The sequence below is a fragment of the Ctenopharyngodon idella genome, chromosome 21 (genome assembly GCF_019924925.1).
Source record: "Ctenopharyngodon idella isolate HZGC_01 chromosome 21, HZGC01, whole genome shotgun sequence".
Taxonomy (NCBI): Eukaryota; Metazoa; Chordata; class Actinopteri; order Cypriniformes; family Xenocyprididae; genus Ctenopharyngodon; species Ctenopharyngodon idella.
The window spans coordinates 3,398,222-3,423,825 of record NC_067240.1 but is presented as its reverse complement, the minus strand read 5'-3'; the positions used below and the strand labels follow the sequence as shown (position 1 = coordinate 3,423,825).

The following is a 25,604-nucleotide window of genomic DNA, read 5'->3' as shown; positions in this document are numbered from 1 at the left end:
CATTTATTGTTTTTGTGTTTATAAAGAAGTATTAAAGGTACAGTACGAGAAACAGCCTGCTTAATTCAGATATTAATTCCAGGTGGGATGGTCATATGTTAATAATTCAAGTTTCTGATGTCAGAAATGTGTTTCTCTGCCAGTGTCAGTCCAGATATCATAAATATTGATCACAAGACTCAAAGTGAGATCTTTTTTGTGTGTGTGTTCTTTTTTGTGTGCAGAAAGCATTGGATGATAAATTTGCAGCCGTGGAGGAGAAAGAAAATGAGATCCATTTACTGCATCTGAGCTTGAGAGAGAAAGAGAGAGACGTAGAACGTCTCAACAACCTGCTCTCACACAACGAGGAGACCATTAACGTAAGAGAGTGTGTGTATGTGTGAGATAAAGAGAGAATTTACACTGGTAAATGATGCATTTCGTCACATAATAGGTTTCCCAACTTTCCTTAAGATCTGATGTTGTGTTGGGCTAATGTGGAATCAAATGCTAATGGTTTCCTTTCTTTCTTTTTGTATTTCTGTAGAGTTTTGATGCTCTCATAAAGGAGAGAGATCTCGAGCTGCAGCAGCTGTTGAACTCACTGAAGAATCTTCAGAGGAGTAAAGACGAGACTGAAGAAAATCTTCAGAGAGCTCTGAGAGAGAAGGACGCCATTATACAACACTTAAAACAAGCACTGGACAACAAAACGAGAGACATGGAGGTACACACGCTTTCATTCTAGACTTTTTGATGCGGGCCCAAGTCAGAGTTTGGTTGGTGTGAAAGTGTTTTTTCTTTGCAGGAGATGGCCAATAGAATTCTGAACCAGTCAGAGTCTCAGGGTCGTGACCTTGCAGAGCAGATGAGTCAGAGGTTAAAGCTCACAGAGGTGATGCTGTCAGAGGCGGTGAAGGACAGAGAGAGACTAGTGACTGAGAACCAAACCGCTGTGGAAAACCTACTGGCCAACATCAGCAGCAAAGACCAGCTTCTGAGGGTACTGCATACATACTCGCATACTAATGCTTGATACATACACTTATGAGCACAATTTCCTCTCACTCTACATGAAGACAGGTATAAATGTCTTCAGCGGACTGTTTTTGTCTTTGTAGGAGAGTGCGGAGCGTCACATAAAGGCACTGAATGATAGTGCAGCTGAATTGCAGGATCTGCGCAAGCAGTTAGCAGACACACAGCTGCAGCTCAGAAACGCACAGAGACTGAACGCCACAGCGACACAGGAGGGACACCTAGAGACCGCTGAACTCCGTACATTGTTGGCGGAGAAGGACGCCCTCATCAATGTGAGACTTTAACCTGTAATCTTTTGATTGCAAAGCTGCTTACGCACTTGGATCGATTGCTTGGTCCGAACGCAAGTCCGATTCCATCCCCTATCCCCAAAAGTTGCACCAAAAGCTCTAGTGTGCTAATGCTATCATAAGATAGTCATGTTGTGGCAGTAAATGCATGTAAATTGGCAGGTGATGTTGTTCTTTTGGTTTTATAGAAGTTGCTAGAACGTGGACAGGAGAAAGATCGTATCCTGTTGGAAATGAAGATGGGTGGAGCTCCGCCCCCTCAGGTGCTGGAGCTCAGACAGACCATTGAGGTGTTACAGGAGAAACTTGTGGAGAGAGAAGGTGAGAGTGTGTTTGTCCTGCAAGAATATAGCATTTTTGAGTAAGGGTGCACTGATGTGGAAAATTTGGAAGATAACCCATAATATCCCTTTAAAAATGCCAGTATTTTCAGCAATATATCATTCACCTCTAACTTAAATTTATCTAGACCTATTCTTTGTGTGTGTGTGTGTGTGTGTGTGTTTATAGCTGAGCTGAGCAGGCGAAACAGTGAGGAAACGCTGGAAATAACTACAGTCAGTAAGAAATCAGTGGTAGTTTTGAAGAAAGAGCTCACACAGAAAACAGAAGCTCTTAACGCAGCACTGAAGAGAGAGAACCAGCTCAAGGTCTCTTATTTGTGTCTTACGAATGTGTGGATTTGTGTGTTCCAACTTGTGAAGCTTTTAGAGTAACTGAGTGTGTTTGTGACAGATTTCTCTAGCAGAGTCTCAGTCCATGGTCTCAGAACTGGAGGCACGATTAGAGGGACACACAGCTAATATCGAGTCCCTTACATCGACACTCAAAACTAAAGAAGAAATCATTACTGTAAGTGTAAATCACACATGCATATACAAAAAAACACTCATTGCCTCAAAGATCTGAACTAGTGAATATCCTAGAATGCAATAGGAGGAGGGTTCCTGAAGGAAAAATCTGATTTTGTGGGGTGGTTCTCTGCAGGAGCTGTACCAGCGTTTGTCTCAGAGAGGGGACAGCCGACTGCCTCTGACCCGAGATCAAGCCTCCCAACTGGGTGAGAATGAATGCAGCATCTCCTCCCTCCCTCAGAGAGAAAGAACCATCATTGGAGGAGATCGCCAACAACAGGTACAAAAGCACACAAACACTTTTCATTCATGAACAGGTATACAACTCCTTAAGCTGATAATGCATTAGCATCTCTAATTTTGATCTCCTTCTGATTTTGTAGGATGTTGCATCTCTATCTGATTTGCTGACTGAGCAGGTGGAGTTAAACCGAGCTCTGAGAGCTGAGCAACACCTCTACTCTGACCTCATCAGAGCTGTCAAAGAGCATGACAGGTGCGTGTGACACCTAAATGTCATATCTGTTGTAATGTGACTCTTAAACCTGCATTTTAATGATGTTTTATGTTGTCTTGTTTCAGTGTTGAGAGGCTCCAGGCACTGCAGTTGGAGCTCACAGCTGTTTCACTCCTCAGACAGCAGCTAGAAAGTGGCATCCAGATGAACACAGAGCTGAGAGATCAGCTACAGAAAGAGATCCAGAGAGCCAAACAGAGAGAAGGTGCAGTACAGCCAGAGAGTGCTGACAACCAATCAGATCTCATGCTTTGAATATAGTAACTCAAAATACCAAACAGAGAGTCAGAACCTTTTAGTTTGTCCAGGCAGCAGTGATGCAGGGCTAAAACCAGTCAAAGGCCAGGCTTTTTATTTTGCCCATCAGGTTGTTGACTTTCTGAATGTCTTTTATATATCAGCCCCGTCACACAATAACAGCACATCCAGATTCTACATCATTCCATCTCCACATAACTGTCCTTTATTCACATGAGAGCTTGCATTTCTCTTTCTTCTGATATGCATGTATGTTTGTTCTGTTTTTCAACTTCCTTTGTCGTGTTTGGACTTTTTTTCCTGCCATCATTTGTGCTTTTTTTCATCAGTTCATCTGTTTTCTGTCTGTTTGTGTTCATTCATTCATCTGTGGTGTTATTTATTTAAAGGAAAAATAATCTTTGTAATAAAAGTGTTTTAACTGTCTGTGTGGCTCATCAACACTAAAACACTACTAATTTCACCCCACGCTGCCTCTGCACTTTTTTAGCCTGTTTATTTCTTTATATACATGTATATATCTGTATAAACATATACAAAATATATACAAAAACTAACTTTCTTGTCCATTAACCTTCAAAACTGTCACAACATCCTCACTGTATTCCTTTAAGTTCATGCGTTTGTATATGAATGCACAAGAATAATGGATCAGACAGTGTTTAATGACACTGAATGCTGAAAATACATTCTGTCTGTTTTTGTTCCATTTACCCATAATCCTCTTGTGTCCATCTGCCTTGTGGGATTGTTGCCATGGCGATGCCCTCTCCAACCATCAGGGGATTTTAAAAAATATACACCTACAGTTAGATTTTGTATGCAAGTGTATCTTTATTTGATCATTTAACTTGTTCATTCCCACTACATAATTTTGAATTTGATCCAAATTGAATTAGTTTTATTCTATTTGCCAGTCATCTCTCTTCGCACACTCGATTTATGATCAATTTAAATCCATTAGCATAGCGACTATTGCATGAAAAAGGCAGATATAACAAACAGATGGTTTATTAATTAACTGCACTGAGTTGTATAATATCTGTTGCGTAACCCAACATTTTTCTCTGGATAAAATAATTAAATACTTGCTAAAACAAAATCAAATCTGTACAAAATACAGCAGGGCTCAACAATAAGGACTGCCCGGTGTCAGTGTGAATGACGCTCGGGACAATTGACAAAACTGTCACTGTCCCCATCAGGCCAGTGCTGCATCTTCACGGAAAATTTATCGTTTGCACATGCATTTAAGCATTGCGAATTTAAATATTCGAATGCGAAAAGATGCAAAAGAGAATTCAATTCTACAAACTGTGAGAGAAGTGTGTGCCCAGAAAGCCGCGTTTTACACAGTGCACAAATACCGAATTGAGTTCTCTTTCACTTGTAATTTACACAAAATGATATCAAAATGCCCGTCTTGGCAAGTAACCTTGTAAACATAGTCGGTTATGTCTTAAATGAACGTTAACTGTTGAGAAATAGAACACTTGTGTTTGTGAGAAATAAAATGCCAATAGTTGTTTGTTAAAAACTGTATCGCCCAAAAGAAATCCTGTCGGTGCATCCCTACTTTGAAGTCTTAATTTAAACTTATAGTAAATATCTGCATAAAATAAATATGCAGAGAATATCAGAGCCACGATTAGTGCACATACTTTGCTGTGGCACAAAGTCGGTTTGTCATATCCTGATTATGCACAAGTCATATCTCAACTGTCCTATAAATAATACAAAGGCCTAAAAAAATGCAAAGAACAAGGTTAATGTTGTTGTTTTTTTGATATTGTAAATATTAGGGTGATGCACATACATTCATGAAATATATAGTGTTTGCAATGACACTAACTGTATGTGTATATACATGTGTGCAGGGTCGAACCCTTCAGAGTTAGAGAGCATGCGCGATGCACTGGAGGAAGCTCAGCGCTGGAACGCCTCTCTGCAAGCCCGACTGGGACAGATCCAAAACCGTGGAGGAGGGGTTGGACAGGCCAACGATTCTGGTACATATACCCATTTATATAATTTGCCCATTACTTAAATTAGTTATATTAGTTCATGACTGATTAGAACTAATATTATGCCTTAGAACCTTTAAGCTAATTGATCTGATGATTTTAGTGGACACGCTGAGTTTGATTGGCGAGCAGACGTCCTATATGAGTATATGTGTGGGGGAGGGACCAGAGGAGGAGCTCCAGCACTTGACTGTAGAACAGCTCAGAATAAAGGTGCGTGCCTAACCACTAAGTACTATTTTTCTTAAACAAATTTAAAAGATGAATTAAATTTACATTTTACTCTCAATTTCAGGTCTTAGAGCTCCAGGCAGTAAATGCTGAACTGCAGAAGAGGCTGGTACTGATGGAGAATGACCTTATGGGTAGCGATCCAAGAGACTCTCAGAAAGAACCAGACCTTATCAACCTATCAACACCTACTAAGGTATTAAAGTCTTAGAAATACACTTTCCGGTAACCGTTTTGTAATGTTATTTGAAATATGTTTGTGCAAAGCTAAAATTTGTTTAGATGCTGTAGTGAAAGGGGCCCAATTTCTTACCTTCTTTTAACCTCTTGACCATTGACCTTTAACCACAAACCTTCTGTTTCTTTAATGATTGACCTCATGTCTGTAGATGAGTTTCTAGTTTACTAACATTAGTTAGCAATAGGTTAGACTTTATTTAGAAGTTTGTTTCTGTAACGTCTTTGTCTGCTGGAATGAGTGTTTATGCATGTGTCTGCGGTAGTTTTTTTTTCTCCCTCTAGTTCTCTCTTTTTCCTCTTTTTCTCTCTCTCTCTCTCTTTTGTCTCTCTCTTCCGTCCCCGCTAACCCCTGTTATCTCCTCTCTCTGTCTTTCTGGCTTATTTTCTTGCCCATGATCACCTGCAGCCACCCATCCTACCGTTACTGTGTACTTTCTTTATATTCTGTTCCATTATGGCATTTTGTGTTGTTAAGTCATGTGTCACCAAACATCCCATTACTGTAGCAACCACAGAGAGAGCAGCCACCTACCGCTAGAGATGATGCGACACTAATGCCTCTAAACACGAAGGTAAGAGACAGTTAATACAATCAAATCAGTCAGTTTTGTATTAATCTACTGTAATCTTGAACTTCAGCTCTGAATTTTACTATAGCACTCATCTGGAAACCTCACATTGGTCTTATTTTTGTATTTAACGTTGTCCTGCGTGTTGTTGATCTCTAGGGAGATCGTTCTCCAGAAGATTCCAGTGAAAGTCATCAGCCATCACAGACTCAGAGAGAGGAAGGTGCAGTACCACCCATGTCCAGATTCCTTAGGGACGAATCTGAAAAAGAAGAACTCCAAACGCTTCTCACAGACTGTGAGGCGGAGTCAGTCTCTCAACTCAGGTATGTTCAGGCTAACTAGATAATCACACAGTAGCTTTGGTTTTAGATCAAATCAAAACTTTAAAAACCCATCAAACTCTTAACTGCTGAAATCTGTAGGGAGAAAGTGGCCAAACTCCGCTCAGAAGCGTCTGAACTCCGTGGACTTTTGAAGGAGGAAAACGCCACGGAGTCCAAAGAAAGCGCGGAGAGTTCTGGAGAAAGCGATAGCCATGGAGACTTGCACCAAACCGTGAAGGTGCTTCGCTCAGAAGCCAGAGGTCACCGAAAGATCATTCGACTGCTAAAAGAGCAGCTGCAGCGAAACTCGGCCTCTGATGCTGGAAGTCAATTCAACCCTGAAATAATGGTCAGCATGGCCAGCAACATGGAAAGAAAGCGGACTGAACGTAAAGATTCTCAGAGGCATGCCAACACACTGGAGAAAGAGAACAAACAAAGAGAATGGAAAGAAATGGAGGAGAAAGATGAGAAAAGAAGGCAGGGCCAATACACCAAACCCAACAAGAGTCAAAAGCAGCATGTGGCCAGACATGCAGTGAGTATAAACAACGTAAACTTATGCTGCTGGAATAAGGGGGATGTGTGGCGTTATGGTTGGTAACCGAAAAGGTTGTAGGTTCAAACCCAGTATAAAGCATTTCTGCCTGAATCTTCATTAGAACATCTTGATGATGCTTCAAATCAATACTGAGAGCGCTCAGAAAATGGACAAGCCCACTGGAGCAACTTGGAGTCAAAAGCCCCTGTTTCCACCTGGTATTAAGATGCTTTTTTTGTCGATCGGATCTCAAGTGGATGATGCTAAATACAGGTGTAATCGGGGTGTAAAATGTTTTGAGCTTGTCCACTTTCAACCACTTTCAGAGGTAGTCAAAAACGCATTCGACCGGATTGCTTTCGTAGCGGAAACGCTCATGCGGTCGAATGTGTTCAAACAGCCACAAAAGACCACCTACTCTCCGCCTACTGATCTAATGCGTAAACATTATGGGAAGCGCGCTAGCCAGATGGGATTTAAACTTTTTCGGCCGAAGACCCAAGTTTGGTTTGAAGAAGAAAAACGTACCAACACAATGTTCTCTCACTATTCCTGATTTCTAACACACGCTCACCGCGTTCAGCCGGTATTTCGGCTATCAGAGCAGAAACGAAAGCTGATGCTCTCCGTGTGTTTTGCCGGCGTCTCCGTGCGAGTTCATATGTAAATCACACACTTATTTTTTTTCATTTGAAAGATCTGAAAAAAACCCGCCTAAAAACCCGCCTTACCCGCCTATAGAGCCTCCCCTTGAAGAAATCAGGACAGAAGTGGTTGAAAGTGGACAAATGGGACAGATATGTGTCTTCCTCATCCACTTGTGATCTGATCGACCAAAACGCATCTTACCAGGTGGAAACAGGGCCAAGGACACAATAGTGATGGGTCATTGTTTGCAGGGATGGAACAAGCAACCTCCTGATTACCAGCGTTAAGCTTTATCTAGTACGCCACACTAGATAAAATGTGGCGTACTACATAAAGTACACCCCTTCTTCCTATTAATAATTGCTTCTAGTGTGGATATGTATCCTTCTTTGTCTTTTCCAAAGTATCTTATCAGTAAGATAATGTTCTTTGTTTTAGGCAAATGTAAAATCTCGGCTACCGGTACCTGTGAGGCCCAGTGGGAGTTCTGGGCAAAGCTCTGAGGATCTGAGTGAGGTGACTTCAGACCACACTCGCCCCAGGAGCAAAGACCTAACTGGGGCGGAGGAGTCTGATTACAGCACTGACAGCAAGATGTCTTTGAGTTCAGCTCAGCACGGACATCTCGAATTAGACCATGTTGAAGATGCTAGGCTGAGTCCAACCATAGGAAGAGAACAGAACACTAACGTCAGACAGAACGCAGACCAGAATCTGGAATCCGAGCTCATGGCGCAGTTAGAGTTACTGAATCAAGAATGCCAGGAGAAGGAGGAGCTAATCTCCCGCCTGAGGCAACAAGTCCGGGAATGGGATGAGCTACAGGTGGAGCTACAGGAGAAGGAAAAGCTCAACCGAGAGTACCTGGAAGCCCTGCAAGCGGCAGAGTCCACTATTGCATACCTCACCGCGTGCAGCCTGGACTCTGAGTGTGGAATTGGTCAAACAGGAGATGTATCGTGGCAGCGTCAGTGTGCAGAACTTCAGAAGGCTGTTGAGGAGAAAGACAGGCTCAATGCTCAGCTCTTGGACTGCCTGAACACAGCAGAGTCTGCCATTGCATCACTCCGAAATGTGGACACCACAAGCAGCCAAATAGACCAAATCCCTGGGCAAGCAGACCCAAAGATTCTTTGTGAGAGGCTGGAGGACTTGATTCAACAGGTCAGAACTTCTCAGCAAAGTGAGGACAGGTCAAGAGCCCCTCAAATCCCAGAGGTTGGTGCGACACCCGAACCTGATTCTGACCTACGGCGACAAGTGGAGACAATGCAGGAGTCGCTGTTGCAGCAGTGCAAGATGAATGCAGAGCTGCAGGAGAAGCTCTGGACTTCAGAAGCAGCTGTTAAAAAGTTGACTGCAGCTATAAGCGCCAAGCACAACAGCACACCAGCAGGTCTGGAGGGGAATTACACTCCCGGACCCCAGGAAGGAAAGGTTCCCTCATGGCAACAGCAACAGTTGACTGACTGTCTATGTGAGTGCATTAGAGCTGCTGAAGGCGCGGTCCAGTCTCTTGCAGACATTTGCTCGAAACCGAACCAGTCTAATGTGGACAACTTGTCCGGTTCAGAGTTGCAGCAATGGCTGGAGAGGCTGCAGCAAGCTCTCTTGGAGAGAGAGTCTCTGGATGACCCAGCCTGCACTGGGAAACAGCAACAAAAGACGAGCACGCCCATTCAGAACCTGGAGAGCTCCAAATCATTACGGCAACAGAATGTTCTGGAACCTGTCTCTTCACGCCAGAATCTTCATAAGAACCTCTTGACGCTTCTTCAGATTCATATTGAGCGTGCTCAGAAAATGACCAAACTCGAGAAAGAGCTTAGTGGGCGTGGCAAAAATGTAGGAGGTGGGGATGCACCTGGAAATGAGAGTCTGGAGAGGAACGGCCATGTCGAAAGTTTGCAAAAGGCCCTGAAGGAGAGGGAGAGGGCATGTCAGAAATTAGAGGAGAAACTGGCGAATGCTCAGTCTGTCATCGCTTTGCACAACTCAAACAAGGACAAACAATCTGATCAGCGCAAAGGTAAGAAGACACAGTCAGTTGAACATAAAAAAATGCTGAATCTAGCTTGTTGTTTGCATATGTGCTGTTTTGTTGAATACCATATTTGATAACTCAGGCTTTTATGGCTTATATACATAATATAGTGGGAATTTACACCTCAATTTTATTCAGAGGTCCAAAATGAGCAAAAATAGGCAATTTGATACAGTTTGTAATGTAAATCAATGAGATCTTTATTAATAGTATAACCGACTACTTAAAATGCATATAAATATCAGTTGTCATTCTATATCTCATAATGTCTTAGTAATATGATATTTAAATGCAGAGTTTTATGATGAAATTTTAATTGTATGGGGCAAAACATATAATGCAGTGCAATGCAATACAATGATGATTGAGAGATGATCAAATAAAGTTTCTCAAAAGCCTGATGGATCATATTTGGACTTAAATGGACTTAAATTGACATGAATTTTCTAAAAAATGATGAATTGATAATCAAGTAAACCCCATTTGTTTTAGACCAGCAAGTGTTCATCTTGAAATATTACTAACAATAAAAGTTATTGTTACATTTACTTAATAAAAATCATGAAAGCATTCAAATATGATACTGCAGGCATTATAGGGTTAATGCATGTTATAGGATAATGGCTCATCAGTTTAAAACTTTTATGCTATGTTTGCTCAATACCGAACTGCATTTAGTGCACTTTAGGGTTTATTGCGGTACTGCGACAGCATGTTGCTCGTTTGTCTGTCCATGGGACTGCTGTTCTCAACCCTGCCTGTGTGCTCTAGCGCCCCTTGGTGAACAGGATGATAAAGGGGTGCAGGTGGAAGCGCAGGACCTTGGGTACGAAACAAGTGGAAGGAGTGAGACGGAAGTGGAGGGCAGTAGCACAGGTAGACAGGGGGAAAACACTTTGTTTTACCAAGACTGCATGTCAGGGTTTCTGCATGGAAAGGCAGTTTCAGACTCCCTTATCTCTACTGATGATCGATGGTTTAAAAACTGTGACTGACTGCATGCTCATAATAAACAGTGGTGATCACTTTTGAGGATGGTGACGTAAAGAGGTCCCAAAATTGGGTGAACTACAAATATCTTTATTTGCTAACACTTTTAAATAAGGTTCCATTTGTTAACTGCATTAGTACTAAAAATGAAAAATACTTCTACAGCATTTATTAATCTTAGTTAATGTTGATTTCAACATTTACTTATACATTATTAAAATCAAAAGTTGTATCTGTTAGTATTATTTAATGGACCTGAGCAAACATGAACTTACAATGAACAGTTGTTGTTGTTTTTTTGTTGTTTTTATTAACTAACGTTAACAAAGATTAATAAATACTGTAACAGATTGTTATTTAATCTTTGTTAATGCATTAGCCTAAAGTTAACTAATGGGACCTCAATATAAAGTGTTACACATTATTTACTCACTTCTAACCTCGTTCCAAACCATGACTTTCTTTACTCCGTGTAACACAAGCATTTAGCAGAATGAGTGCTGATTTTTCCTATGGGTAAAAGTCACGAGGGTGAATAAACAGTGACAGAATCTAAATTTTTCGGTACACTTTTCTTTGAACTTTTGTTATGTTTGTCAGCATGTGCGTGTGTGCTTTAACATGGTTTGAATCACTTCCTCTGCATGACCAAACCATGTTACTTATCCCTGTTTTAATAATATAACTAATGTGGCGTCTTTCTCTGAGAACTGCAACCTCCTTCCAGCATAGTTCAGATTGCTGTTATTAACGCAAGTCTTCCTGTTCATGTTTTTGTGTGTGTGTTTGATGTCGCTATCAGATGTGGACGGTGTTTTGCGGTTGGTTCCTGCTCTGTCTCCTGTCCTCACGGGCACTCAGGACCGATTTTCTCCTGACACTACTGCATCCAGCCCCTCGTACCCCAGCTCTCCTGGCCTGAGCTCCCCTCGACCCTCTGACCCTCATGCCGACCCCAACCTGCACATCCAGCAGCTAAGGTCACAGATCGAAGGGCAACACAAAGTCATCCTGCACCTCCAGAGACAGCTGCGGAAGACGTCTTTGTCCTCTGAGCTCCTGAGTGTGACCTCTGACCCCACAGCAGGTGAAGAAGATGAGGATACGAAGATTATGAAGGCTAAAATTGCCCAGCTGAGCACTGAGCTGGAGAAAGAGAGAAGCCTGAACAGAACCAGCCAACCAGGCTCTCCATCCAGGTAACCTTCATCACCATCTTCATGATCATCATCAGGATTTCTTCTTCATCTTGTGGTTTATTTATTGGTAACAATACATTTGTTACAGGATTTTTCAATCTTTGTTAACATTTCTTAATAAAAAAACAACTATTCATTATTAGTTCATATTAGCTCATAATATGAACACGTACAACTTTTTGATTTTAATATATAAATAAACGTTGAGTTTAATAATTCATTCTTAATTCATGTTAAAATATAGTTAACTATTGTTAACAAATGAAACATTATTGTAAAGTGTTTCCTGTTTATTATGTCATCCTCTCTCTCTCTGCAGAATTGAGTCTCTGGTCCAGTCTCAAGCCCGGGAGTTGTGTGAGCTGCGGGAACAGATCCGTGTGTCCCGTGGTTTGGGTGTGGAACAGCGTAAACAGCTGCTGGAGCTCAGAGGTGCTCTAGAGGAGTTACTCCAACCCAATGAGATGCACTCTGCTCAGAGTATCCAGCTCAAAGAGCAACTGGACCGCAGTCTGGGGCTGCTGGAGAAACTAGAGCAGGGTAAGTAAACACAGAGAAATCTTTATGCACCTCATAATCCGATTTGATTCCAATTCTTGACTTTTAATATCAAATTTATTTTTTAATTTTTATTAAATTACTTGTATACTTTTAAATACTTTTTTAAAAAAATTACAAATTAATAATAAAACAGTTGTATGTTATAAATGATTAACTGACTAAATATAGCTTTGAAACATACAAGCAAATATAAAGAAATAAATGGCAACAAAGTAGGTCTGGGCGATAAAACGGTATCGAAATTTATCGATGGTACGTCTTAATCAATAACGATAGAAAAAATGTTCGATATAACCTCGTTTCTGCTCCCACAACACTCACCCTGCTCTGCTTCATACTACAGTAACGTTAATAATCTCATCCATGAACATGATTTCTGCCCGAGTCCCGTCCCGATTCTTTTCCACTGGCTGTGAGGTGAAGACTACATCTCCCATGATTCCGTCCTCAAACTCGGCCTCTAGTAGCGAAAAATTACATATTGTGCCTTTAACTGAAATAAAATAAAATATAAAAAAACCTTTAAAATATAAAATCAGCTGGTAGCCAAAGCAGCATTTCTGATATTTTACTTTTAATTAACTGTACTAAAATAACAAAAACTAAAAAAAATTCTATATGTATGTGTGGCTTTCCATTAATTGGTATAAAAACAAATAAAAATTAATAAAAACTATATAGACATAATAAAAAAAACTAATAAAATTGACAAAAACTAATTTGTAAAGCTTTCAAATTTAAATAAAACGGAAATTACAAAAAAAAATATAATAGTATCTCTATGATATTAAAATAACACTTCTTTCACATACAATATAAAACAATTGTAGTATAATATGGTACATAGTATAGTATGTACTATACGTGAGGAGCAGATCACTAGTTTTCCATTGTGAACATAACCAAAAATACACCATAAATGTTATAGTATATGTTTTCTGTTTTCCTTAAGTTTCTACAGGAGGTGCTGGTATGGATAATGAGGAGGGAGCGGAGTCAGAAATGATGCTCAGGTGAGAACCACTTTCGGCTTCATATATGCTAACAACAATGCCCCATGATCTAACAAATACTAAAATCTCAAGGAGGAAGCATTATGTAATAGATGAATAATGAAACACAGCATTAGTATGCATGGTTACGCTGTAGTATTCACTTGAGTCTGTGGCTACTGTTACCCATTAATCCAGCTGGTGTTTGATGCTGTAGTCTTTGGCTTCCTCCTGACAGTGATTGTGAGTGGGTGTGGGAGGAGCTGCATTACCTGCGCTCTCAGCTAGAGGGCGACAGAGAACAGCAGCAGCTACAGATGGTTTATTTGTGCAGGCAGAACCAGAATCTTGCCATTAGTACACGGCATTACATTGACCAGTGAGTGCTGCCTGCAGTGGCCCGTGTGCAGTGCAGTGTGTGTGATTTCTGCAATGAAATCTTTCTTTGAGTCATTTAACATTTGTTCTATATTTTGTCTTTGGGTGATGGTCTTTATAGCCAGATTTAGGCTCCATCCCAATTCATATACTGTGTGATTAATCTGTCCCAAATTACACGTACCTTTCAAAACTTTAAGGTCAGTAAGATTGTTTTTCAGCAAGATTGCATTAAATTTGATCAAAAGTGACAGTAAAGACTTTTATGATGTAATTTTTATTTCTGTTCTTTTGAACTTTTTATTCAGCAGAGAATCCGAAAAATAAAATGCATCACAGTTTCAGCACAACTGTTTTCAACATTGATAATTATCAGAAATGTTTCTTGAGCAGCAAATCAGCATATTAGAATGATTTCTGAAGGATCATGTGACACTGAAGACTGGAGTAATGTTGCTGAAAATTCAGCTTTGACGACAAGAATAAATTACATCTCAAAATATTTTCGAATATAAAACAGTTGTTTTAAATTGTAATAATATTTCACAATATTTTTGCTCAAATGAATGCAGCCTTGGCAAGCATAAGAGACTTATTTCGAAAACATTAAAACCCGACCCTTTTTGAAGGATAGTGTTTATTTTTTGCGATTTCTTTTAAGTATGTTATTTGGACTGGTAGCTGCAACCGCATATTTTTAATGAACCTAAAACTTAAATTAATTTTAAAGCTAGTTTTGCTTATTTACCATATGCCACAAAGTTAATACATTTATAGTATCAAGTAAAAGTATTGGATTTGGGATTTAGCCTTGCTCTTTACAGCCTAATTTCCTTATATTATCTTGTGTGTTACTGTTGTGTTGATTATTGATTTAGTTTTGCCTGATTGTTTTCAGACAGTTTTGTTCTCTCTGTAATTATTTGTGTGTCTGACAGACTCTCTGCAGAACTACAGGAGAAAGACCGGCTCATTCAAGCTCTGCAACATCAACTACGAATGCAGGTTCCCAGAATGCATCAGTGCTCAGACTCCGAAATGAGTGACAGGTTGTCTAATGATGGCACCACATCTTTCCACGACAGCCCCCCTGCTCTGCGCAGGCAGACCCCCAACAGACCTCACGCAGGTAACACTCACCTGATCATGTATAAAGTAATTTCATTTGTTTGTAAATGCACCTGAACGTCTGTGAACATCCTTTCAAAAAAAAAAAGTTCCTCAGTGTGTTAGCGAACTGAAACGAAATCCGTGCTAATAGATGAATGTAATCTCAGTTCAAGGCAGAGCACCTTTTAAATCATGCTTAATTATTTATCCAGTACACCTTCATTGATTTCTCACAGTGACCTCTTGACCTGGAGAGACATTCAGGTCAGTTTTGGTAACCTGTAACACTGAAGCCTTGAGTGATTCCAAGTCAAGTAAAATTTATTTGTATAGCACTTTTCACAATACACTTCGTTTCAAAGCAGCTGTACATAAATCGTGCTGATGTTCATAATATTTTAATATCTTCATGCCTTATAGTCACATTTAGTAGATTAGAGCTGGGTAATAATATAGTTTACATTTTGTGACAATTTAAGCAATCAAGCAGTTGAGATTTGTTAAATGGTATATATCAGCCTAGTGAGCTTACTGTATGTAATAAAGTTAAACATAATTGTATGTCTAACTTACTATAAAGCGCTGGGTGACGATATACTTAGATTTCGTGACTAATTAAAATATAAGGCTATATAGTATATCGTCGCTGTCGGGCAGAAACCTTGTATCTCCAAAAGTGATACATATTATTGGTGGATTTCGGTCGTTGATCTACAGTCTCTAAAAAAGAGCATGAAAAAAGAAAAATATGCAAACCTGCTGTGACCTAGAAGACTGACTGAAATGATTTGAAAAAGAAGACTTTTGCTCAATTTATAATAGCCTAGCTAAAATGATTATGTAATTTTTGTATAAAATGGAGAAAATAGACAAAATCATAACTTGATAAATCCAAAATCTAGAATGTTTATATCTTATAGGAGCAAGATCCAAAATGTAGACCATTTTTGTGTGCAGTTCGAAGTAAAATAAATCCTGTTTTTAAATGTCTCACTTAATTCTCTTCAATATTACTGTTGTGCAATTCAAAGTAGAATGTTAGGCAGTGTTGGGGCGTGAGGGGCCTCGGGTCCTGATTTTGCTTGGGGCCCCCAAAACGGTCTGTTTAGCGGCAGCAAAATGGAAATATTTTCAAGACTTTCTAACATTTACAGATGGAGAATATACCTGTGAAAAGTAAAATTCATTAACCAGCACAAGTATCTGTCAGCGCATCTGACGGTGCAAGCTGCATTAAACTACACGTTAACAATATCTTATGAGTTACTTTGACGGGCTTAATATAAAGCATGTTTCCTGTTTAAGACAAATCGGATTATGCAGCTTCTGTGCAGCAGCTCACTCTGTATCCTCTGCTATAGAATAGAATAGAAATAGAAATAGAAAAAGTGCAAATATCACTGGGTTAAGTGCTGATGAAAAAGATGTGTCATTACCAGTTTTTTGAAAATGGCTAAAATCTCAGCTGCTCAGATAGAGCTTGGCAGGTCATTCCACCAGCAGGGAACAGGAAGTGTCTAATCTTCCTAATGTTGTACAAAGCAAATCTGCAGGACCGGGCCGTTGTAGCAATATGATCTGTGAAGCTTAAACGATCATCCATCACCACTCTGGAAGGAGTTATGGTTGACGAACCAAGTTGAATGGAGAGGTTATGATGAAGTGTTGGGTTGGCACCGACCACAAGCAGTTCAGTCTTTGCAAGGTTGAGTTGAAGGTGGTGGTCTTTCATCCAGGCAGAAATGGCTGTCAGGCAGGCTGCGATGCGAGCAGTAACCGTCGGATCATCTGGTTGGAATGAGAGGTAGGGTTGTGTGTCATCAGCATAGCAGTGATAGGAAAAACACTGTTCCTGAGTGACAGATCCTAGTGATAACATATAGGTGAAGAAGAGAAGTGGTCCAAGCACTGAGCCCTGAGGTACTTAAAACAATCTTCACATAAACCCATTATAATAAATGTCATATTTACCTGTGGCCTTCCTATTCAGAAATTGATTAAAGTTTTCAAACACTTTACAGTCTTCACTGCATAAATTACAAATGAAATATAGATTAATCCTTATTAAGGCTACAATTTTCTCTGTTACCTTTGTTCTTTGATTAACCCTTAAATGCATGAATGTTTCGGCAATCTTTCTTACATATTCGCGACCCGGATCTATATCTAACATGGATGGATCTCCACCTGTCATGATAATATAAAACATTACAGAAGAATAAAATAAAGCATATTTTGTTACCTTTTTGAGCCTGAAAGGGTTCATTTTGAGCAGATGTTTTATGCCATCACTGAATATGTTTGAAGATCGCGAATATGTTTGAGAATATGTTTGAGATCGCGAATATGAGCCCATTCGCGATCTCAAACATATTCTCAAAACTATCATTTTCAGCATCTTCAAAAATCAATATGTTGATCACTCATAGCTCCAGATCCTCCATCAAGTGACAGTGACACTTGATTGAATTCAGTACATGCTCTGCAGTAAATCGCTGATCCATTTCATGTTTCGCCTATTCTTTCATTTTATATTGTGACTCAGACATTGCCACCTTGTGGAATAAAGGTGAATTGCGCTTATTCCGTCATCAAAGATTCAATTGTTGTTGTGCATAAAAAAAGTACACGTACACTGATACACACCTCGGGTCGTTAGCGACCCTATACAATTTTTACAAAAAAATAAATAGGAAAATAGGCACTCTTTTATAATTTTTTATTTTTTTTTCTTGTTATATTCTTTATAATGAATTGATTGAAGAATACTAAGAAGGTTGATGTCTAACTTTGAAAAATTAATGAGGAGGAGGGTGGTGAATGATGTCCCGGGTCGATAAAGACCCGAGGTATGCATTTAAGGGTTAACATTAATAACAGACATCACAGCAACTGGTTTATTAGGTTGCTGCCGCTTCTGAACATGACGTGGATCTGACACGCATCTCATTTTCTCACAACTCTTTAAGCTCATTTAAGATGTTATTTAACTCATTCAAGACTGCTCTTATGAGGATACTTGACAAAACGGGCATTTTGGCATAATTCTGTGTTGTTGTTTGTTCAAGCGCTAAAGAGAACTCTGGCGCACGTCTTTTTGTGCACACGAGTCGTGTGTGTGTCACAGAGACGCAACATTCACAGACAGCGAGTTCTTGTTTGTCTTGAGTGGTTTAAAAGCATTTGCGTGAATAAGAGCATAATCAAATAATGTAGTGCTAGCCAAATTATGACGGAAAAAACAGATGCTGCGTTAAATATTTTTACGCGTTAAACTGAAAAAAATAATCACACACGTTAAAGCAATAATTTTGACAGCCCTAATATTGATATATCGTATAAACTCGATATACCGCCCAGCCCTAATCTGCGGTCCTGTCAGCTTGAGTATTTGGAGTCGTGTAGTGAAACAGCAGAAGCTAAGGCTGGTGTCCCGTTACAGGCCCTTACAGATGCATTATTCAGCATGCACTGTTATCTCCTCTGCCCTCCTGAGAGCCGTTAAGAGCCCTGAGCATGTGTGTTGCTGATTTATTGAGTGTTTAGTATCATGCAAACAGATAGATTTTGCTCTTTAGTAAAGACATCGGCACAAGATGCTGGACTAACTCTCATAGCATTACACTAGCAAACAGAAGGAATGTGTGACTCCTGATCTCTCTTCAGAACAGCCTGGTTCAGGTTTCCCAGCAGCTGGGACACAATAGATCGAGAGATTGGAGATGTACTCAGTGAACGCTTGATGGACTACACCGTCTTTGCAGTTTGTTTAGCACTAAAGCGCTTAGAGGCGAGGGTATTGCATGTTAAGTGATGCTGAATTGTCATTCAGACCGTATACATGTTCGTGAGAGCCTAATTTGTGGTGCTGCTGTGCTAAACTTTCTACTGGATTGCAACTATACATCTGGTTATAGTGAGACCAGGTCTATTTTAACAGTAGCTCAGCTCTGAACATGAGTGAACAAATTATGGCCCATAAAGGCGTCTCTCGTAGTCGTAGCAGATGGAGGAAGGTGCTAAAAGCCACCAAAGAGGAAGGTAAAAATCAAGTGTTATTCTCTTCTTGACTGTCCAGTTCTTTAAGTGGTGCTGTGATACCTTGTTCTCTTGAATTATAGGTTAGGTTTAAGTATTTAAGTTTAAGTATTGTTATTTTAGTATTATTCATATACTATTATAGTATTTATACTATTAATATTTTCAATTTGCTTTTATTTTTATATTTTCAGTTTTCATTTTAATAATTTTGGTATTCGCTTTTATCATATTTGTTATTTTCTATTTCTGTTAAGCTTTTGATTTGTTTTTATTTTATTTTTTAGTAATTTTAGTACTTCAACTTATTTCAGTAAAATAAGTCGAATAAGTTTTTTGATAGAAATTAATACTTTTATTCAGCAGTTAAATTTACAAAAATGACAGCAAAAACTGATATTTTTATTTCAAATGAATGTTGTTCATTTGAACTTTCTATTCATCAATAATCCTGAAATAATAATTGTTTTATTACAATAATAATAATAAGACAATAAACATTAATAGGAGCAAATGTTTCTCAAACATCAAATCGGCATATTAGAATGATTTCTGAAGGATCATGTGACACTGAAGACTGGAGTAATGATGCTGAAAATTCAGCTTCATTTACAGGAATAATTGAAATTAAATTTTTTTTAAATTGTAATAACATTTCACAATATTACTGTTTTTACTGTATTTTTGATCAAATAAATGCAGTCTTTTTGAGCAGAGAGACTTCTTTCAAAGACATTTAAAAAATCTTACAAACCCCAAACTTTTGAACGGTAGTGTATCTAATATACATAATAATTAATATATACAATTCAATTTAATGACAGCAAAAGAGATGTTGCTGAAATTCTATTACCATAATTCTTCACAACGGAGTATTTGTACGTATTTGTCAAAATTCACCTAAAAATTGAAAACACAAATTATCATTTGTAAAATTAATTTATGGATCATGTTTGTTCTTGTGTGCAGTTTACAACTTTTTTTTGTCGTCTTTTGCAGGCCTGAAGGCAACCAATGGCGATGCTTTTACAGATATGGGGCTGGTATCTGGGGCTGTTGAAGGGGGCGTGACTGATGGTGGAGAGGAGAGTGTCCGAATGCTCCAACGGGAGAATGGGCGTCTGCAGGAGCAGCTGAGAGGCAGCGAGGAGCTGAACGCTACACTTCGTAGTGAATTGGACCTCACGCGCTCCATCCTGAAGCACGACCCACAGAATCAGACTGAAGACAAACAGCCGGAGCAGCAGCAGCAGAACATGTCAGCAAACAAGACTATCAACTCAGGTAGAGCTCACGCTTTGTTTTCTTGTGACTTTTGGTTGCTCACACTGGATAACTCCACCACGAATGATGAATATCTGCACCAAATTTCATATTTTTACTCAGTTTGAGCCTCTAAATAAATTTGAGGTTTTCCTTTCTCACATGTGAGCTCCATAGTCTCACTTATCATACTATATGAGCCATAAAAGCCTGATGTTTCAAATATGATACAAAAAAAAAAAAGAAAAAGATTTTATTGACTATTATTAATATGGAAAGCTTTTACATTATAATACATAAGTGGATTGCAGTGTTTTCTCTCTCTCTCTTATAGATCTATTAACAGAACACCTGCTGGAGATCCGAGCTTTGCGTCAACGTCTTGAAGAGACGATCAGAACCAATGAGAGACTCCGAGAACAGTTAGAAAGAAAGTTACAGGAAGCTGAGAAAGACTCCGGTGAACACACACAAACTCATACAAATTAATTTCATGTTTAAAGTTACTCACAACGCTCTTCATGTCTTCAAATCATTTAATATGTGTATGTGTGTGATCAGCAGCCACTAACATCTTCATCGCTGGTTCTGAGGATCATCAGAGTCACATCAGCAGTGAACTTCACTTCCTCCTGACCCAAAACCACACACTTAAAGAGCAGCTCAACCAGGGAGCACGAGGTAACAAACTTTAACCCTGTGGGTCCTTAAAAAGTCTTAAATTAAGTTTCATCAAATTTAAGGCCATAAAAGTCTTAAATATTGTCAATGGTATAACAAAATTAGTAGTAAAGTTTGGGCATTTCAAAATATGAGTTGTACAAGAGTCCCTGTGTATTTCGGGCTTGTTTATAATTAAAACTCCTGCATTATGCATAAAATATTTTATTTTGGATTAGTGTTGTCAAAAGTACAGTATACAGTATACCCAGTCGGTACTGAAATGTTAAAAATGTGACGCTTTGAGCGCTGTTGAGCGGATTCACAAACACCTCTGATTGGCCATTGTGTTCACATGCTCATCAGATATGTCTGTGATTGGCTACAATGATCAATGCTTCAAAAACATGTTGTAAATAGACATCAATGATGCTCTTCACCGAGCGCTTACACAGATGCACATGGGAGCGTTTGAAAGCAGGCTGTTGTCACAGGTGTGTGTGTGTGTGTGTGTGTGTGTCTTAAACAGATAAACAGAAGGAGAACGATCGCCTGAGGGAAACTTTGGCCCGACGAACCGCTAAACTGGAACTGAGTAAAAAAGAGTGTGAAACACTAAAACAAGAGAGAACTCAACTACAGGACAACCTGTACAGGTAATATACACACACACACACACACACACACACAGAAACAGCCTCATATGGGATGTCCATCTACAGGAAAATATATAAATGTTTAGGTGTGTTTCCAATAAAAGAGATCAGCCGCAGATAACACAGATCCAGTATCATGTAATGTGTGTGTTTTGTATCATGTGTCATTCTCAGAGGGCCTGTGTAATGAGTTGTCTTAATTATTGCAATTATTTGTAATCCAGGAGGTAAATGTGTGATTGGCTAGAGTTTCACATTACACACACACACACACTCATTATGTCGTCCCTGAATTTTTTATTTGTTGCACATCGGTGTTACATTTACAAATGAGTATCTTTAACTAAGAACAACCAGTTAATATTTAAACGATTTTAAATCTTACAAACCTTTTACATTTTACTGCACTTTTCAACTGCTAAAAATCCATTTTGAGTTCAGTTTGATTTTTAGTGAGTGATTCAGTTGTTAATGGAGTAATTGTTGTGATTCAGTGATTCAGTTGTTAATGCAGTTATTGTTGTGATTCAGTGATTCAGTTGTTAATGCAGTTATTGTTCTGACAGATTCAGTAAGTGATTCAGTTAATGCAGTTATCAATCTGACAGATTCAGTAAGTGATCCAGGTGTTATTGCAGTAATTGCTCCGATTCAATGAGTCAGTTGTTAATGCAGTTGTTGTTTTGGGCTGTGTTTCCCAAAAAGCAGAAACAATGATGCTTTTGAGACTGAAGAGTGATTCAGTTGTTAATGTAATCAAATAAATAATCAAATAAATAAAGTAATCATTCTGACTGATTCAGTAAGGGATTCATTTGCAATGATTCTGATTGATTCAGTGAGTCAGTTGTTAATTCAGTAATTATTCTGACTGATTCAGATAATATTATAATGTTGTCTATTATAAGCACAACACAATTTTGTGCATGCATTGATGTGAGCGTGTGTGTTTCAGGCTGCAGTGTGAGAACAGTCATCAGAGGCAGCAGCTGTCTGACACCCAGCAGCTCTTGCAGTCTGTGCGTGTGGAGCTACAGGTACAGGAGCACATGAAGAACTCCACACAGACTCACAAAGGTACGTTCACACGCACTGAACATGCAGGCAGCTCACTAGGTTTGAGACACCGCTGATAACTGTGTGTGTGTGTGTGTGTGTGTGTGCAGAAGAGGGCCGTGGGTCTGATTCTGAGGGCGGTTCAGCAGTGGATCTGAGCGAGCTGCTGGCCGAGATCAGACAGCTGCGTGTTCAGCTGGAGAGAAGCATCCAGACCAACACCACACTGAGACAGAGACTAGAACAACAACTACTGACCCGCACTGACCACAGATCAACTATTAACATCAACTACCTGCTGCCTAAATCAGGTACACACACACTCCATTATCAGACTGATAATTGTGTTCAAGCAAAGTCTTTGTGTCAAATGTGTTCTTTATAAAGCAGTAAAGCTGATGAGGTTTGTTTAAACCACTGTAACACATGTCAAAGTTACAGTAGCAATATAATGAAATGTTCAGTAAATACTAGTAACTGGTACAGGGAGATTCAAGGAAACAAATGTTAAAACAAATGGCAAAGAAAACAAATGTCTTTCTTTCTTTCAGATGAAGCTGGTAGATCAGATGTTCTTCACTTACAGACAGATGTATCTAGTGCTGCACATGGTACATATCTTTGACTTTTAGTGGCATTTGACTTTTTTTATAATCGCAATAAGCCAAATCGGTTTAAGTGCAATTTCAGGTTAATTTCGATTAAATGAGCAGCCCTACTTTATTTTCTTCTTCATTTTAATTTTTTTAAATTTTTTTTATTATTTGACCCCAAGATATTTTTTTGGGAAATTCACTCATAAACCCTGAAATTAAAATTTTTATTTTTACATGTTGGTCTCACAAACATCTCTGTGTTTTTAGACAGTGGTGGTAGTTCAGTGGATTCTGGTTCCCATGCTCCGTCCCGGCTGGTACCGGGTCACCGGCTGTGGGCGGACAGACGCGGCCGTCACGTTCTGGGTCTGATAGAGGACTATAACGCCCTGCGCAAGCAGATCAGTGAAGCCAAGAGACTCACTGCAGATCTGGACACACAGATACACGACAGCGGCAGGGTGAGAACACACACACACACACACACACACACACACACACAGTCTCATGTGTGTTAGGCTCATGTTTCGGCACTGAATGTGTTTTCTGTGGTGTGTGTCAGGCTGCAGATCAGCTGAAGAGCTTCTCTGGCGGTGTGAACACCATGCAGCAGGTCCTGGAGGAGGCCGCTCGACTTCTCAAACTGCTCTGGAGAGTCTCACTGCCCTCAGGAGACGGCACACACACTCAACAGGTAACACACACACTGTCGTTTAAGTGATGTCATTCCGTAGACATCTGTTGATGTCATGTGAAGATTAAATATAATGACTACAGAGTAATGAAGGAAGATAAATGACAAAATGAAATGTTCCAATCATTAAATAAAAACATGAAATTAAGTAACATTTATCTATGTATGTATGTATGTATGTGTGTATATATATGTGTGTGTGTGTGTGTGTGTGAGAAATAAAATACTATTCAATTAAAAAGTTAATAAGTGACTTTATTTTTTAGCATATTGCCAAATAAATAAATAAATAAAAATCTACCTGGCTGCCAAATTTAAAAAAAAATCACAGAACAATGTGGACAGTTCATTTTTATTTATTTATTTATTTATTTAGATAATTAAATCCATTGTGAAGTGTTCCTATCCTGAAACAAAGATACAAAAAAATAAAAATAAAATGTGACCATAAATAAGGTGTGAAATTAAATAAATATAGTTAAAATGTAATCCAAAATATTTTTTTTTATTTATGTGATATTATATAATTGTAATGTAAATTAGTAAACTCATTTAAATATATTAAATAATTAAATACATTGGCAAATGTATTCAGTATTCATTAGATAAAAATACAATAAAATGTGACCATGTGAAATTAAATATAAATAAAATGAAATTTTAAATGAATTCGAATTATTATTTCATTCATTCATTCATGTTTTTATTTGAAATAAAATATGACTTGTGATAAAAAAGTAGATAAAATTATATTGAAATAATTAAATCAGTGTTGAAATAATTAAATATCATTGTAAATAAAAATGCACTTTCACCAAGAAATCCGCCCTCATACAGCAGGCCTCACAGCAGTTAATAATCCAGTGATTATCTCAAGTTTAAAACTGAAACATTTGAAAGATTTTCCCAGCAGTCCTGTGCTAACCTGATTAAACCTCCCCCTGTTCCTCTCTGTCTGTCCCATCAGGACGAGATGTTGAGGAGTGAGATCAGTCGTCTGAAGAGTCGTCTGTCCCAGCAGGAGAGGATGCTGACCGGAGCCGTGAAACGCCTGAGATCCACCAACCAGCTCAAAGAGGGCATGGAGCGCATCATCATCGACCAGCGTAAGAGACGCTCGTCTACATGCACAACACACGCTCATCTAGAGTAATGAAGTGCTGATGTTTGTGTCCTGTGTTTCCTGCAGTGTCTCTGACTCACGGCGTGCTGAAGAGAGCCAGAGGAAACCTGGAGGTGCGTTTGTGTTCATTTACATGTCCAGGGTAGGGTTGCAGTAGCCGTTCGTAATTCCTTCTTAAATTGGAACGTAAAGTCCACACTAGAGGCTTAGTAACTACTAGCTAGTTTGTAACTAATTCTGTACTTTATTCGGTTGCGCCATTTGTTCTAAAGGCAGGACGTAGCTGGTCGGTCGTAAGCTCTCTGTAAAATAATGCATAGTCGCATAATATGACGTTTAACCTTCAAATACATGAGCAGAAGTTGTTGAAATGCCGTAAATTTCAGTTTATCCTTCATTCCAACCTATTTTGCCTCACATAACTAATGGTAAAAATAAGTTTCCATTAAATACAATACTACTTAATCATGAATAACATAGGCTTAAATGTTTTTATATGTAAATATCATTCAGAAACTGTACTTGAAACAAATTTATTAAGGATAACTTAAGAAATTACAATTATTGATTGTGACTAAACATGGATTGCTGCATGCTGTTTAGGACGGGTTTCTGTTAAAGAGCTGCTAACTAAATCTTTTTACATAATGATCTCTCTCTTAAAATGTAAGCAAATGTAAATGTCAGCATTATCATATGTCTAAAAAATTTAAGTCTGTCAGG

At 38.9% G+C, this 25,604-nt stretch overlaps 1 protein-coding gene across 8 annotated transcripts in view; it reads left to right on the top strand.

The window, feature by feature from the left end:
• The window catches only part of cdk5rap2 (CDK5 regulatory subunit associated protein 2), a 42,052-nt gene that overhangs the window by 13,977 nt on the left and 2,471 nt on the right, over positions 1-25,604 (top strand). For 5 of the 8 annotated variants that reach the window (XM_051878906.1, XM_051878899.1, XM_051878907.1 and 2 more), the window contains exons 16-48: positions 225-362; positions 530-709; positions 791-985; positions 1,104-1,295; positions 1,502-1,634; positions 1,824-1,963; positions 2,049-2,165; positions 2,301-2,447; positions 2,551-2,663; positions 2,750-2,889; positions 4,820-4,951; positions 5,070-5,179; positions 5,262-5,393; positions 5,944-6,009; positions 6,166-6,332; positions 6,432-6,870; positions 7,960-9,550; positions 10,337-10,441; positions 11,358-11,754; positions 12,074-12,294; positions 13,268-13,328; positions 14,624-14,814; positions 19,833-20,117; positions 20,431-20,556; positions 20,658-20,777; positions 21,286-21,412; positions 22,368-22,489; positions 22,579-22,779; positions 23,020-23,079; positions 23,332-23,525; positions 23,627-23,758; positions 24,726-24,864; positions 24,948-24,994. In XM_051878906.1, the coding sequence (XP_051734866.1) occupies positions 225-362; positions 530-709; positions 791-985; positions 1,104-1,295; positions 1,502-1,634; positions 1,824-1,963; positions 2,049-2,165; positions 2,301-2,447; positions 2,551-2,663; positions 2,750-2,889; positions 4,820-4,951; positions 5,070-5,179; positions 5,262-5,393; positions 5,944-6,009; positions 6,166-6,332; positions 6,432-6,870; positions 7,960-9,550; positions 10,337-10,441; positions 11,358-11,754; positions 12,074-12,294; positions 13,268-13,328; positions 14,624-14,814; positions 19,833-20,117; positions 20,431-20,556; positions 20,658-20,777; positions 21,286-21,412; positions 22,368-22,489; positions 22,579-22,779; positions 23,020-23,079; positions 23,332-23,525; positions 23,627-23,758; positions 24,726-24,864; positions 24,948-24,994 (6,660 nt within the window). Of the gene's footprint in view, positions 1-224; positions 363-529; positions 710-790; positions 986-1,103; positions 1,296-1,501; positions 1,635-1,823; positions 1,964-2,048; positions 2,166-2,300; positions 2,448-2,550; positions 2,664-2,749; positions 2,890-4,819; positions 4,952-5,069; positions 5,180-5,261; positions 5,394-5,943; positions 6,010-6,165; positions 6,333-6,431; positions 6,871-7,959; positions 9,551-10,336; positions 10,442-11,357; positions 11,755-12,073; positions 12,295-13,267; positions 13,329-14,623; positions 14,815-19,832; positions 20,118-20,430; positions 20,557-20,657; positions 20,778-21,285; positions 21,413-22,367; positions 22,490-22,578; positions 22,780-23,019; positions 23,080-23,331; positions 23,526-23,626; positions 23,759-24,725; positions 24,865-24,947; positions 25,024-25,604 lie in introns of all 8 variants that reach the window. The other 3 variants (XM_051878900.1, XM_051878905.1, XM_051878904.1) reach the window with 3 other exon arrangements.